We start from the raw sequence: 15,640 nt of genomic DNA, 5'->3' as shown, positions 1-15,640 counted from the left end.
TCACAAGTGCACATGCAGGCTCAAATATATATATAGACTCACATATTTTAAAAGTTAAGGTTCTGCAGTTTAATTTAACTTGACGAGGCCTACTAACTTCGCATTGGTGATTATGATTGACTATAACTGTAGTTTGTCTTTGCCAGCATAAAAAGAATTTGTTTGACAGCACTCACTGGCCAACACTCAGAACAATGAGAAATTCCAAGGAACTGGAAACTGCTGGAAGACCAGTGTCAGAAACTGAGCTACTTGGTCACAATAACAGAGGGTATGTGTGAAGGGGCAAAGATGATGCTTTCAAATCTAAGAACACTGTACCAGCTCTTAAGCATGGTGGTGCTAGCATCATTCTCTGGCGCTATTTTGCTGTCAGTAATTGTGGTACATTGCAGAAAGTGGATGGAATAATAAAGGAGTAGGACCACCTCCACATTCTTGCAAAGATAGTAGTAGTAGTTAGACAGAAGCTAGATAGTTAAAGCCAGAACACAGCTGGGTGCTCCAGGTTAGGTTCATGACAATGACCTAAAACACACATCAAAACTGGACCGAATAAATAACTGTGCATCTAATTATTGTTTTTTTTAAGTCATTAAAGAAGTATGCTATGCAGTACGTAAACTTCTAACCACAACTTCGCGCGTGCACAATATGTAGATGGTTTATGACACACAGAAATTATTTGTGTGATTGTGTTTTTCCCGTCCTTCTTTAACTGTATGTAGGTTGATGATATATATTTAAAAAAAAATAAAATAAAATTTGAAATAAATAAATAAAACGGGTTTTACGGGACGAATTCAAAGATGAAGAAGAGAATGTATGTCATTTGAACACACCGGATGAGCACCCTTCCCTTCCTCCTTTCGGCCGGGTTGGTGTGTCTTCCTTCCGGCTTTGCCGAAGAAAGTTGAGGGAGGTTCAGCAGCAACTGGGCTTTTACATAATGGACAGCCAGGGAAGGAAAGTGGTGGTCTGCGACAATGGGACCGGGGTAAGCTTACCGTTTTAGCTCGGCGTGTTACCAGCTCGAGTCTTGCTCTAAAAGGAGCCGTTATGTCGACTGATTTGCTGAAACAGGAAGTGGGTCTGTCACCGTCCAAGCTAGCTAGCGTTAACTGGGTGTGTAGCTAGCCAGTTAGCCTGCTAATTTTCATTCATCCAGTCCTGATGCGGAAACGGCCCGCAGATTGGATGGAAATGCACGGATAAAATTTAATTAAAATCTCTAGTTGTATTGCTCCCTCCTGCATAACTCCCTTAATTAATAGTTAACGTCCTAGGTGCAACCACCGGTTAGTAAGCTAACCGAGCTAGCCTTTCTAGTTAGCTTTTAACAGCTGGCTGTCTGGTTTCTGCTGTCTGGCAGCTGCGTCAGTCATTTCAGCGATTTGTTCGGCAAACCACACGGAATTTGCAGATTCATTCTTTCCATGCTGTAGTCGGGGTTTGCTTTCCAAGGACCGGAGCTACATGTTTTTTCACTCAATGTCGGCTAGGTGTAATGCTAGCTAGGCCGTGTCAGGTGAATTGAGGAACCACCTTTACGTTTTCTCATTCCGCAGCTTACACTAACTTCCCTCATTAAAAATTTAACCCAAGCATCCATTAGTAAGGAGTCCGGAAAGACCTCAGCAGGTGTATTTCTGCACGTATCTTTGGATCTGCACGTCGGCTGTGTGTTTACATGTGATTATTGATTAAAATTGGGGGCTAAACACTCGGAAGTTATGGGTGTGTAAAATGAAACATTGCGAAAGAGCCCCCACCACAAAGGAAAGTAACCACCATCCAAAAAGCTGCTCATATTTGCACTACATCAGATACATTTTTGTGGTCTTTTCGTCCCCAATAGTAATTATCAACATGAATGATATACTGCTGTATTTCCTTGTAGCTGTACTCGCTCTTAATAAAATACTCAGCTTGTGCGCCATCAAGCATTTAATATAAACTTTACTGAGCTTTGTTTATGCTTCTAAATTGCTTCTTGCGCACACACAGGTAGCACTGTTTCTTTTGGGGTGTGCAGGCTTCCTTGTCTAAACGTCAGCAGTCAAAGAGGATGTTGGCTCAGCATGTTACTGACTAATAAGGCTCTTTTGAGTTGTGAGTCTTTCAAGAGCTTTCTGTGAAACGGGGAATAAACAGCCCTGTGTCAGAGTTGAACTGAGAAGTCAAGAGGAAGTGAGACGAGTCTGAACCACAGCCGTATATGTCACTAGCAGATTTGTTAAGAGCGTTGTTGCATGCTTTTTCACAGTCCAATGCAAATGCGGTTTCTTTTCTTTTCTTTACTTTTCTTTTTCGCATGCAGAAAAAAGTTTAGACTATTTATTGTTTAGTTTACTCTTGATAGTCTTTCAATGAATTTTACCATAACGGTTTCCAAATTGCATGTTTGCAGTCTGCATCCCTTGTTACTTGGTTACATTTTGTGCTGTGTATTGATGCAGAAAATGTTTTAATAGTTGGTTCAAAGCAAATTAAATCGGTGCAAAAAAGGGTGCGTAGAATCAGAAAACAGGAAAATATTTTAATTAGAGCTAAAACAACTTCCTGTAACGGTATTTGCGGCTGATATTTTAGAGGTAATCGTACACCAGTGCACCCCTGATGCTATCTTTTCCTGGTCTTTGGTTATCTGAGCTCGTGCAACTATTCTAGCTGAGCACAAAGAACAGCAAATTGTCTATATCTCCATTTGGTGTAAATGATAGTCTTTGTAGCTCTCACAAAATTGATTTTTACAAATGGTTCTAATAATATTTTATTTGTTGGTAATAACACAGAGGGGTTTTCAATGTATAAATGTGAAAAGCACAGATACAGAATATTAATGTTAAATATCTTTGTTTGTTTTTTGCATTAAAAAGGAAATTAGGCACAGATATAAAACATCTTGTATACTTGAGGTTTTCTATCAGTCTACAAATACAGGAACTGACCACATTTAGACATGCAGTACATGAAACGTGCATCGTCATCAAACATGCTCATTCTGAATGGTAATTGGGGTCTTTGTTATCAATAGGATGATAGTGATGTTTTTAAGCTCTGTTCTAGAATTTCTCATCAGTATTTTCTAATCACTTCCTCTGTGCTCTGGTTTTCTTCCCTTTTTGTCTCTCTATTGTAGTTTGTCAAGTGCGGCTATGCAGGCTCCAACTTCCCAGAGCACATTTTCCCTGCACTTGTTGGGAGACCCATCATTCGTTCTACAGCCAAAGTGGGAAACATTGAGATCAAGGTACAGACTGTTCCTCCTTATGCATTTTTTCCCCTCAAGGAAATGGGTCATCGGACAAAAATATAAGTTGAAAACAGGAGAGAAAAAAAATCAAGATGTGAAATATACATTACAGAATAAAGTCAGTCTCTTATATAAGCACAGTGTCAAAGTAATAGACAGTCAAGATAGACTGTTGTAAGAGTTGGCACCCTAATGAATCTCTGAAAAATGCTTTGAACACCAGCCCACATCAAAACTAGCAGGTCCTTTTATTTTAGCAGGCAAGACAGCAGCGGTGTAAATGTCTTGACAGCTTCACATTATTTTGGCATGGTGCCTATCTCTACCTTTCTCCTTGTCCTTTCCACTTTTGTTTGTTCATTTTTTTTTATATATCTGCCTCCTCTTCCTCCATGTTTTGTTCCTCTCCTGGTGAAGTAGAATGTCCAGAAAATGGTAAGTTTAGGTTGGTGTGTGCTTCTGATTCTTGCTTGCTATAGAGAGCTGAGTCATGTAATGAAATTAAAAATTAAGCCTCTTGTTTGATTGAGTTTTTCTTTTGTTTTGTCCAGTGTGTTTCATGAATTTATTTTTTCATCACTCATTCTGATCCCATTTTTGTACATCCTCATTACCTTTTGATTTTGGGTGCTAAGCTGGGTATTGCTGGCTGGTAAGGCCAATCCACAGCAGTTTTTTTTCTCCAGGCTGAGAGTGTTAGCAGAAATAGCTGCAGTGAATCATAGGCCAGCTGTTATCGATGGAGTGCTAAAAGAGATTTTGGACCGGTTCCACTGTCAAAGTCTCTGATCTCCTGCTGCATCCTGACAGCTACCCTCCCACCAATCCTGAAGCAGTTTTTAGTTGAAAACAACTTAAAATGTCACCCAGAGCAATGTGTGCCAAAGGACAGATTTTTCTGTATCTGTATGTATCATATGTATCTATTTTCCCAGCCATTTTGAAGCAGTCAGCATATTTTAATTGATTAATGTCCAATATGAAAAATAATTATTCTTTATTCTAAGTGTAGAGGAAGTGCCCATACTTGAGGATGCATGGCAGACAGCTGTGGTGGAGATGGAAACACATCTGTTTTTCTTTCCTTTTTTCCCCCCTTCTTTCTTTCTTTTTTCTTTAATGACACCACATGGAGGCGATGCCTGTGACTGGTACTCATTAATGCCAAAGAGCACAGGATGAACCCATAAAATGGCTGCCTTCAGTAGGCTTTTGATGTCTCCAAGTGGAACGTGAGATGCTTGACTGTGTGGCTAACACTGAGCTCTAACCCAACAGTTGTTTACATTTTGCCGGGGTGCCTTGCATGCAGATAGTTGAATGTGGCTTAAACGAGTGGTGTACTGTAGCTAAAGGAAAGTGTTTCCAGGTGTATATGCATGGAAAATGATGCCTTGTTGTGCATGGTGGGTAATTGCGTTTTAAGTCAAAGTGCTACATGAACGCTTTTGTTGTCAGATGACAGAAGTTTTCAGGTGGCAAGTAGGCAAATGAGATGACTGAGTTTAATTTCCAGACCGAGGCTATATACGCATCCTTTTGCCCAGTGACTCTGATTGTTCCACAGTGGGCTCCACAATCCTGAGGGCTCTGCTGCCCTATTTTTAAATATTTATCTCTGTTAAATTTCCTGCAGGACCTGATGGTGGGGGATGAGGCTAGTGAGCTGCGCTCCATGCTTGAGGTCAATTATCCAATGGAGAACGGCATTGTCAGGAACTGGGATGACATGAAGCACTTGTGGGACTACACCTTTGGCCCAGAGAAGCTCAACATCGACTCCCGCAACTGCAAGATTCTGCTGACCGAGCCCCCCATGAACCCCACTAAGAACCGTGAGAAAATCATCGAGGTAACATTAAAATTGTCATTATCAGAGGCAGCATCTTGCAGCCTTTCGGGGGGAAATTGATTTTTAAAGCATAGCAGAAGTTGCAGTTTGGTTAATCCTCCGTGAAATGACTTCATTGTGTGCTACTTCTGCATTACGCTACAGAAATAATTTTGCACCCACGTTGCCTGCTGTAGTGTGTCAAGTTTCTCAACAGTTGTACTTCCTGTCCTCTACCACAGGTGATGTTTGAGACCTACCAGTTTGCAGGAGTCTACATTGCTATTCAGGCTGTGCTGACACTGTATGCCCAAGGTAGAGGCCTTTACATACATGTTTAGTCAAAACGGACACTAACCTTTTTCTGTTGCATAACACAGCTTTCATGTCACAGACATTTTAGATTTGTTCTTCTGCTTCCTTAAACTGCCTCATCTAGAAATTAATTTTAGCCCTAAAGTGCAATTATAGGCCCTTCAAGCGGACAGTTATAAAACGTATTGTACTATTTGCTTGATTACTATTTACGTCATTAAACTTAGAAACAAGACCGCTGTTAAAGTTAGTTGTGGAGGTTTTTGTGTAGCAGTATTTAGCTACCACACAAACACTTCTTGGTCAAAATGTTTGTTCTTACAGACCAACACAATCATATTTGTGCCAAAACATTTATCAGTACTTCTGACATCAGCTGATATGTTGTGCAAACACAGCTTTGCGTGACGTCTGTCTAGTATTCTACTATTTTTATCAGATTTTTTTTTTTAAATAAGCAATTACCTACTTATAACTGCTACTGAGCAGTTATAAGTAGGTAACTGTTACATTAGCTGTGTTATTGCGTGTTTACCCAGCCAGCAGTAATCAGCAGCTGCAAGCACACTCTGGATAAAATTCTACTTGCTTGATAGAATTGCAGGTTATTAACTGTTGAGTGTGTTTGTGTTTCAGGCCTTCTCACTGGTGTGGTGGTGGACTCGGGTGATGGTGTCACGCACATTTGTCCTGTGTATGAGGGCTTCAGTCTGCCCCACCTGACAAGACGTCTGGACATCGCAGGCAGGGACATCACCCGCTACCTCATCAAGGTATCCAGTTTGAATAATGTCATCAAAGTGTTTCTACGTGAGGTGGAGATTTGGCAAAATATTCTTAGATTAATCTTTAAATAGCAGGTTCTGTGAGAACTCCATTCTAACATCCGACTTCCAAAATGTGCTGCTGAATGCACAAGTTTGAATATGTTTTGCAGCATATAAAAATATGTCACAGTTTAGTCTTTTTTTTGTGTGAAGTCTTGCATATGTCATCAGATTCTTTGTTTGCAACTAAATGGGAAGATCTTAATTTAGAAAAGCTCCTCCAGTGCAACTTGATATATTAGGAGATTACATTAAGTAAGCCAAAGCGTCTCATTTTATTCTGCTTTTCCTTCCCTATTCCCTGACCTCTTTCTCATTCTCCATGTGCAGTTGTTACTGTTGAGGGGTTATGCCTTCAACCACTCTGCAGACTTTGAGACGGTGCGCATGATGAAGGAGAAGTTGTGCTATGTAGGCTACAACATCGAACAGGAGCAGAAGTTGGCGCTCGAGACCACCGTGCTGGTGGAATCATACACGGTAGACACTCGCATGTTTATTCTTAACAGTAATAAGTCACTGACAAATGCAGTTACATTTGGTGTGACATTGTGAGAGAACTGATCCACATGTTTGATGTTAATCCCAAGCTGGTCGGTACAGTTGCCTTATGAACGCCAATAAAAGATTTTAGGGTGTGCCGTTTTGGAAAGCGTTATCAAAACACTGCAGCTTGCATAAAAAGGGCGTTAAAACTGATTGCTGCCCTCACATGGGCATTGTGTGCATTAGTCACTCAAGAAGCCGAGCTTTATATAACAAATGTATCATCAAATGTAAGTAAAATAATGATAACAAAAATCTACATACATTAATAGTCATTAACTCAAGTATACGAGTCAGCAGCTCTGTGCATTGAATCTTTTTAAATTTTTATTCCAATTTTGGCTCTGTGAGTCATATCACTTTCATTTATCCAGCACATTTAAACAACAAGACTTCGACTCCACTCCCAAAAACACACAACCCGTGAAAACAAACACTAAAATTACAAATTGCAATGATGATATTAAACAAATGAATAAAATCTGGTTCTGTTTTGTAGTGGTTAACACATTTGTCTAACGCACAAAAGGTCTCCAGTTCAAGACTCAGAAGAGGCAAAAATTGCTGGGAGGGTGTCCGGGGTAAAAGTCTGTGCCAAATCAAATATGCAGATATATCCTGTCATGACACCTTGTGAATAAGGGAGCAGTCAAAAGAAGCTTTAAATAAAAACTAAATATTAAAAAAAAATTGTAATTATTTTTTTCATCAAAAAAACAAGTTTAAATCCATAATTTTTCCAAACCTTGAGTATTATATTTATTAAATAATTGTCACGGTAACCAAGCAGCCCTACCCATCACAGGTACAAATGTGCAAAAACCAATTGAAATTCTGAAATATATATTTTTGGCATATTAAACATCTATTTTATTTAGGTTGAATGTTTTTACAAGGCAGCAAATTTCCAGCCCTGAGGGGTTGGACGTTTTTGTTATTTTTTTTTTTTGTTTTGTTTACTTTTTTCCTTTAAAATGAGTTCTTTTTACGCACTCCACATGTGCACAAGTTTCATATTTCTGCCTAAAATAGCATCGGTGCAGACAGAATCCCTCCCAAAGGATTTGTTATTCAAAAGTGGCAGTATTTTGAAATAATCAAAACTAATGGGGTAACTAAATCTGTTTCAGCACTGAGCTAAGTAGACTACCACATGCCCACTGTTGGTGCAGTTGGCAGCTTTGGTACAGGACAGTGCTACTGACTAACAGTTTTCTCTGAGACTCAGACATATGGGGGTGCAGTGCTCCTCCGTCAGCCTTGCTTTTCTTTCCGAGGTCCATTTCCCTGCAGAGAGAACCACAGAATCCAAACGTTAGTCCTGGTGTCTGTGTTACTGCACGCCTTTCCGAGCACATGTTGTGTCTCAGTGCGCTCTGACCATGTGTGTTTGGGTTAGTGTAGGCGACTGTGTGCGTGTAGGTGAATAGGTGCGTGAACATGTATGTGTAAGTATGGTTTTGTGTGCCGAAACAAGGAGGGCAATGTACCTGTGGCCGAAAGGTCCTGAATTGCGCGTTACATCATTTCCTGTGCAGCCACTTTGCGGCAGTGGCTAGGCTCTGTTTCCTCCCACTGCCCTTGGCTGAATGAAGCCTTTTTATAGTCACATGCATTCACTATAGTCAGTTTGAGGCCAGCACTCTCCGTGCTCTAACTTGCTGTACAGTGTCACCAGTCTGGGAGGATTTTCTTTTCTTTTGAGAAGTTAAACCTTCCTTTCAGTATCAATCATGATTCTCACTGTAGAGTTTCACACCCTTGGGCACTCTTGTACATTAAATCTTACCGCTTCATTAGTGTCATGTTTTTTTTTTTTCTCCCCCTCTTTGCTTTTTTTTTCTCATCCCTCCCACACAACTCCAGCTGCCAGATGGCCGTGTGATCAAGGTGGGAGGAGAGCGGTTTGAGGCCCCTGAGGCTCTGTTCCAGCCCCACCTCATCAACGTGGAGGGCGTTGGAGTGGCCGAGCTACTCTTCAACACCATACAAGCAGCTGACATAGACACCAGGTGAGGCCAACAAAAGGGCACATGTATACTCCACTATCAATAAAAAGCTTTCCTGAGGGCGACTCAGTGTTTCCACAGCATTAGGAAGTTTCAGCAGAGGCAGACGTTTTGGCAAGCAATAGATAGATGGATGTCAAATGGCAATGTCAGCTGATCACAGCTTTCGCTTAAGCAATGGAGGCTTTTAGACTTAAAACTAAATATTTTGTGAAGTCTAGAGTTCAGTATGGAAAGTTTGAAAATTGATCACGAGTCTTTAAAAGAATGGAACAAGGGGAAAAAATGTAAACACTTGCAAGTCAACTAAGTATGACTGATCCCTTGCTGCTTAAGTTCAATAATTTATTTTTACTCTCTTGAAGTCACTGAAGATCTGTTTGGAAAGTACATTTTCCAGCATTTGCTGACTTAAAATGAGAAAATGTGCCTTTTTCTGCTCTCACCCTTTTCTGCCTTCCTGTCATCAGGCCTGAGTTCTACAAACACATCGTTCTCTCAGGCGGATCTACCATGTACCCCGGCCTGCCATCTCGGCTGGAGAGGGAGCTCAAGCAGCTGTACCTGGAGCGTGTGCTCAAGGGAGATGTGGACAAGCTTTCGGTGAGAAACCAGCCCTCTCCTATAAAGTGACATGTACTACTGACTGTGAGCAAAAACTGCTCAAATATGATTCACAGCATGATTGTCACTTTGAAAAACTGGGACATTCATTTTAGCTCATTAGATCTATCCAGTGTGATTTTTAAAGAGTGCTCTAGTTATAGAAAGGAACATAGAAGTCTGCATCTGGCCTCTGGTTTGAAGTAAAGCATTTCCCCCGATTCTCACAATTTGTTAAAGATCTTCAGTACGGTTTTTCCCACATGTTAGAGAGCATTGAAGTGCCAGAAGCAAGCACAGGGAACATGTTTCTCAAGGATGTAAATGACATCTCGCTGTGTTTTCACACACCTTGAACTTAAACTGCATGCAGTTATCATGTCTGAACCTTGCCGTTTCAAGCACAAGACTGGCTTTATGAATTTTTTAGTGCAGTGTAGACAAACTACCACAAGGTAGTGCCAGAGCCCAGATGCTCATTTAATTTAAACAAGCGTGCAGTTAACTTCATAGTGACAAATATTTGTTTTGGTAAAATATTTCTACCTTTTCATGTCAGTATCCCAAAGACACAGATGATTTTAAACAAAAGTATTTTATAAACAAAGCTCAGCAGATGACTCATAGGTTTAAAGAACATATCATTATGTGCTTTACTTTTCTGCCTGCAACTGCAATCGACCCCAATTTTCCCAGATTGTCTCATTTTTTTTTTTTGAATTGAAGTCTGCAAAGTTAGTGTGGGAATCCAATTATAGGTTTTTTTCCCTTTATGAAAACTCTTCAGAACTAAAAAGATGCTGTTGAGTTTTTTGCTAGAAAGAAACTGCTTTGCTGAATGTCAGTTTCAACTCTAGCGTTAACTAAACCACAGTTAGTCTTGCTAGCACTTGTTTTCCTGCCAGAATATGGCAAATACACCACCTCCTTGTGTAGCTTGCACCTTTACAAGTTTGTTAGTACGTTTAGACAGCCAGTCACGTGAGCAACAAACAGAAGCAGCATCCTTTGCCCTATTTGGTGAAAATATGAGTGTTTAAACATGCCACACAGAAGTAGATTGTGCTGAAGGAGATGTTTGTGTTATCATTTTTCTGTGCTGAAAACACAAATTGGACTGCGTGTGAATCTGACCACAGCTGTCATGAGGTCGCTTTAAAGCAGCATTGGTCTGTGTTTTTGATTATCAATTGATCAGATGACTCTGTAATTTGCAAGGTCTCAGTTGTCATGATAAAACCACAGAGTTATCAGCTCACTCTGTGATTCCTGCTGGGTCTTAAAGCAGCATTTTACTGCCTGTCACCTGATTGTTTTGGTCTTATGATAGAAAGTTTATTGGTTTTGCGTCTCTCTGAGCTCTCAGTCGCATCAATTCCATGCAGGCAGCTTTCTTCCTATATTTCCCTCAGGAGCTGGAAAACTCCTGAGACAAGTGCAGATTCTCACACGATCATGATCATAAGAGGATCCATTTTATTAGACTAAAAGCTTAGCATTTGTTGGTCGGACCAGTCAGCTTCTTGTGGCAGCTGTGTGTTTTAGCTGCAGTAAAAGTCTACGTGTTGTAGTGGTGTACAGGTGTACAGTCTCCAGGTTATTCTTTGTTTGTGCTCTCTCTGTAGCCGTGTAGCCGTGTAGCCTTGTTTTGAATTCTTTAATCCATATACCAAATAAGAAATGTAAAAACACGAACGAGGTACTAAAATGTTTCTATAATAAATAATGGTGTTGTTTAATGCCTTTCTACAGTTTCACACTAACATTTCCATGACAACAGTGACCTCCTTTAATCATAGATGTTGCCGTTTCAGTTATTCACTACTTCTTTATTTTTGTTAAAACAAGGTTGATATGTTGTAGATTTGTGGTTTGTGCAGGAGTAGAAACCATCATTTCACAGTGTAGCTCATAGTAAAACTACTTTAGATGATTATAACATTATGGCTCATAATCAAATCCCTATGGAGAATATAAATGGGATTTTCAGTTCCTGAACCTCACTGTTGTGTTAGCCTGTGATAGACAGAGGCCTCATCCAGTCACCTGTCAAGAGCCTTGAAATGAAGAGCCTCCCAGTTGTGTGACAGGCACTGTAAATTTGACTGGTCACATACTGGCTCCAAATGTTTCCTAATGTCTCATAGGTCATAACAGTTTTTGCTCATTAAAAAAAAAATCTACCTCTGTTATTAATCACATGTATGTATGTGACGGACTACAGAGGTGCCCTGCAAGCTAGCGCTTCAAATTCACATTACTGTTATTTGTTAACAGTAAACTTGCGAGTGAACACGGGTTGATCCGATTCCTTTTCCCTCAATTTATTCTTGTGGTTTTTTGCAAGCGGAAGCTCCTCTGAAGGTTTAAACACATTTAAATGTGTTTTATATTTTAAATGTCACAAAAAAAAACATGTTAGTTACACCTGGCTAAACCAAGCTGTCCAATCCTACTATAGCGCAGTTCTCAAGTTTGCTGTTGGTTTTGACTGTAAAAAATTGAATTCAGCATGTTTTCGATAGAAACTCCTTCAAACACTTGGTGTTTGTTTTGTTTTTGTTTTTTGTTTTTTTTTAATTTATTTGAAAAAATCCCGCTAGGTCTTGAGGAAAGTCTTGGCCTGTTTAATACTTTTCTGGCCAAGGTGCATGTGAGAGTGCAATTATCCACCACCATGCTGGTCACGTATTAGCTAGTCCTTATCCTGCCAGTTCTCCAGTACAGAGTCCCTGTCAGATATCAGATCACGCCAGTGTGCAAAAAGCTCAACTAATATTTAAGTGCATTTAATGCTAGCAAGAGGACGTCATGTGTCCTGCCTCCTGTAGTCTCTAACTTAAGCAGCTCCTGTTGCCTGAACCACATGAAATATTTTCAGTAGCTCAACTCCAGTTGTTCTTTCTCAATGTTAAAAAGTGGACATCTGTGGAAATCAGCAAAAAATGCTTGTCTTTTTTTTTTTTTTTTTTTTTGCTTGCTTGCCTTGCCGGCTGTCTGGAGGCGGTGTATGTGTATAAACTTAACATGAGGCTGCTTCGACAGCGGACTGTGGTTAAACTATTTTTATTAAGAGAGCTCACGCCATCTGAAGCCAAGGAGCTCATTGTGTCAAGAGTTGGGTAGCCATGAATTCATAGGAAGAACTGACAGTTAAGTAAAAAGTATTATCATAATTATACCTAATTATCTTCTGGTCTTAAGCTTGTATCAAGTTAGTTTCTATCTGATTTAGACCACTCGAATTTTGATATAAATCTCCTTGACATTGATTAGAAAAACATGTAGACTTTTGGGAACTTTGAGCAGTATTGGCAACTCATCATTCTCCTCTGTGTTTCTTTTCCTGTAGAAATTTAAGATCCGGATTGAGGATCCTCCCAGGCGAAAGCACATGGTGTTCCTGGGTGGAGCCGTGCTGGCCGACATCATGAAGGACAAGGACAACTTCTGGCTGACCCGGGAGGAGTACCAGGAGAAAGGAGTCCGTGTGCTGGAAAAACTTGGAGTGACCGTCAGATAAAGCACTGGACGGACAGAACACCCACACGACATAATAATACACACACACACACACACACACACATGAATATACACACAAACGCACACATACACGACATGCACACACATTTCCACCCCTTGCCCACATCGCAGAGTATATATCTATTTATCCCTGTTCCTCTCTGTTTCGGCCGTTGATTCCCTTCAAACACCGCAGGGAATCCAGCCATCACCTTCCCGCTCTCTCCTCTCTCTCTCCACTCTGCCTCTCTGCCTCTCTCTCTTCTCTCCTGGTTTGGGATTGGTTCACACTTTTCCTCGCAAGCCCCAAGAAACCAATTCCATCTTTGCAGATTTCCACTGATTCTTGCTGAGTGCTGGTGGGAGAAGGTTAAGAGCTGTCAATGCAGCATATTTACCTGCAGATTAGGCTTGTTGTGAATTAACACTTGTCGGGTAAACCGACCAGCCTCAGCAGAAAGCTTAGTTTCCTCCCTTGTTAAACCTGTAGAGGAGATAAAATGATGCAAAGTTTCTAAGCAACTTGTAAGCGTCTGTAACGTCACAATCAGGGTCCACCACAAACAGCCACGGGCCGCTTTGAGCATCTTTTCCGGGTGAGCGAGAACTGATCACATTTTTATGTCGGTTTTTATAAATGATATCATGACTTTTCTTTTCTGGGAGAGGGATTACTTTGTTTTTGCTTTTTTCCCTTTTTTGTTGGATGTATGAGTTTGATTTCCATCTTTAAATTTGACTCTTTTTTTTTTCATTGACTTTTTTGTTGCTGTGCACTGCTACCATTGTAAATGGAGTGTATTGTAGTAACAGAAGGTCCTCCATGTGTTTTGTTTTCTTATTTTATGAAGAATTAATGGTTGATTTATAAAGGGACAAATACACAAACTAAAAGCCCCTGAGCTTGACATCAAGTGTGTGACGGTACTTTAGGGGTTCGTTGGTGGTGACACAGTGATGGGGTGTGGGGAGGGTTAGTATTTTTATTTTTTTTTCCTCGTCAGACAGCTTGGCCTCTGCCTCCTCTCTGGTTATAAATCAGAAGTTGAATGAATGGGTGTGAGCAGTTATAGCAATATTTCAAACTGTATCGACGCTATAGTACCTCACTCATCGTATTCCTCCAGATCCACCAAAGCACGGAGGCAGTGGCAGGTTTTAGGATGAGATCTGTTTAAATTTGGACACCTGGAGCATCGCAAAGCTGGGAAATTAAAACAGTATATTATACGGCTTATTTAAGTTCTCCAGACTTTCATTCCCAACGGTCGACTTAATGATTACTGGAGGCACTTCTATTTTGATTACGATAAATGTGTATATTTTTTTTTTCTCCTCTTTCCATGAACGTCTATCCAGTGCCAAGTGCAGTTAATGTTAACTGGATCTCATGTTTTAATGTCTTTCTTTTTGTCACAGTTTTTTGTTTTTACTTTCCTGTGTTGTTCATAGCATAACTGCCTAACGCTGATTTAAATAAAGAAAAGTGATTTATAAGGATGTTTGTGTGACAGGTTCCTTCTTTTTTTTTTTTTTGGCACATGAAGCTTCTGTTTCACAAATTTATGGCTCGGAATAAGAAATCCTGACCATTGATTTGTAAATATTTATCTTTTGAAATGTATATTTGCAAGTAGGGGGCAGATTAAATGGGTTGATTAAGTACAATGACAGGAGGCTCATCCACAGAAGAGGACGAGACCTCTGCTCACAGACCCGAAGGAGGAAGAGGAAATGGAACAGCGGCAGAGGACTGGCGCCACCAGAGGAAGAGGCTCTCTTTCCGTGCCTGAAATAAAGATCGCACCCAGACTCTTCCGGCCTTGTTCCATTTTAATCCCTCGACTCTTGCCACTTCCCTCTTAACCCTGAACTATTACCTCAGGAGCGCCGTTTGAAATTTCCTCCCCATCAGAGCACAAAGGGCATCACGTAAGGATGTTTGCAAAAGTAGTTTGGAGCATTTCATTGTGTTTTTTTTTTTTTTTGTTTTTTTTTTTAATTTATTTTCTGTCACTTCAGAATATGTATTCGGTATGAAATGAGGAAAAAGGAGTTAAAAATCCGCCACATGAAAACATGAACTTCACACATTTTAAATGGTGCACTCAAGTTCCCCCAAACAGCTTCTGAATAAACTTTGTTTAGCAATTTAAGACTAATAAAAATAATTCTTCTTTAATACTTGTTTTCCTATAGTTTTGCTGCCCAAACATTCTCTCTAAACTCTCTCTAGTCAAAGCATTATCCACAGGGTGGGAGTAGAGAGACATTTCCTCTCAGCAGCCTTTATCTCATGTTCAGGCAATCAAAAAAGTATGCTGAAGCAACTATCTCGTCGAACTTTACATCTGTAACGTCTCTGTTCAGTTTGAGTGAATCAAGCAGTTTTCGACCTGATGCAAAAACAGAACAGGTTAAAATGCTACAAAGGTAATACTCCCCGAGTTAACTGTTGAACAAAATCTTTGTGGTAAGGAAGGAAAAACGTTAAATCCTGCCTGTCTTTGGGCATGGGACCACGGCCACCCATTCCTGTAAACTGCACTGGGAAGTGAGCGCCGGTGCTCATGCACCCAGAGAGGGGCCATGCTGACCCCATTACACGAGCAGATATCTTAAATGCTTGCACATGTGGACCGCGATGCTGTTTGCAGCCGTTGAGCTGCTTAGCAGGCCCCCAAAAGCCCTCAGGGACCTTCTTTCTCTTCTCTTTTCTCTTTCCCTCCCC

At 40.4% G+C, this 15,640-nt stretch overlaps 1 protein-coding gene across 1 annotated transcript; it reads left to right on the top strand.

Annotated features, from left to right (window-relative positions):
* The first annotated feature begins 858 nt into the window (after positions 1 to 858).
* On the top strand, positions 859 to 14,409 carry actr2b (actin related protein 2b). Its single transcript, XM_084948035.1, has 9 exons — positions 859 to 997; positions 3,143 to 3,253; positions 4,893 to 5,108; positions 5,330 to 5,402; positions 6,039 to 6,175; positions 6,560 to 6,709; positions 8,642 to 8,787; positions 9,255 to 9,387; positions 12,740 to 14,409. Exons 1-9 carry the CDS (start codon positions 950 to 952, stop codon positions 12,908 to 12,910), a joined length of 1,185 nt encoding a protein of 394 aa, XP_084804161.1. The 5' UTR covers positions 859 to 949; the 3' UTR covers positions 12,911 to 14,409.
* Positions 14,410 to 15,640: the final 1,231 nt, after the last annotated feature.

Source organism: Perissodus microlepis, chromosome 13 (assembly GCF_051167445.1).
Source record: "Perissodus microlepis isolate ML-2025 ecotype Zambia chromosome 13, ASM5116744v1, whole genome shotgun sequence".
Taxonomy (NCBI): domain Eukaryota; kingdom Metazoa; phylum Chordata; class Actinopteri; order Cichliformes; family Cichlidae; genus Perissodus; species Perissodus microlepis.
The sequence above is the reverse complement of the archived record's forward strand: the minus strand, read 5'-3'. Positions and strand labels throughout refer to the sequence as shown.

What these genes read in the sequence shown, in the direction of transcription:
- actr2b (XM_084948035.1), top strand. Translation starts at nt 950, where the DNA reads ATGGACAGCCAGGGAAGGAAAGTGGTGGTCTGCGACAATGGGACCGGG. An exon ending in GCTGACACTGTATGCCCAAG is followed by an intron (nt 5,403 to 6,038) that starts GTAGAGGCCTTT and finishes TTTGTGTTTCAG; the next exon opens with GCCTTCTCACTGGTGTGGTG. An exon ending in GCAGCTGACATAGACACCAG is followed by an intron (nt 8,788 to 9,254) that starts GTGAGGCCAACA and finishes TCCTGTCATCAG; the next exon opens with GCCTGAGTTCTACAAACACA.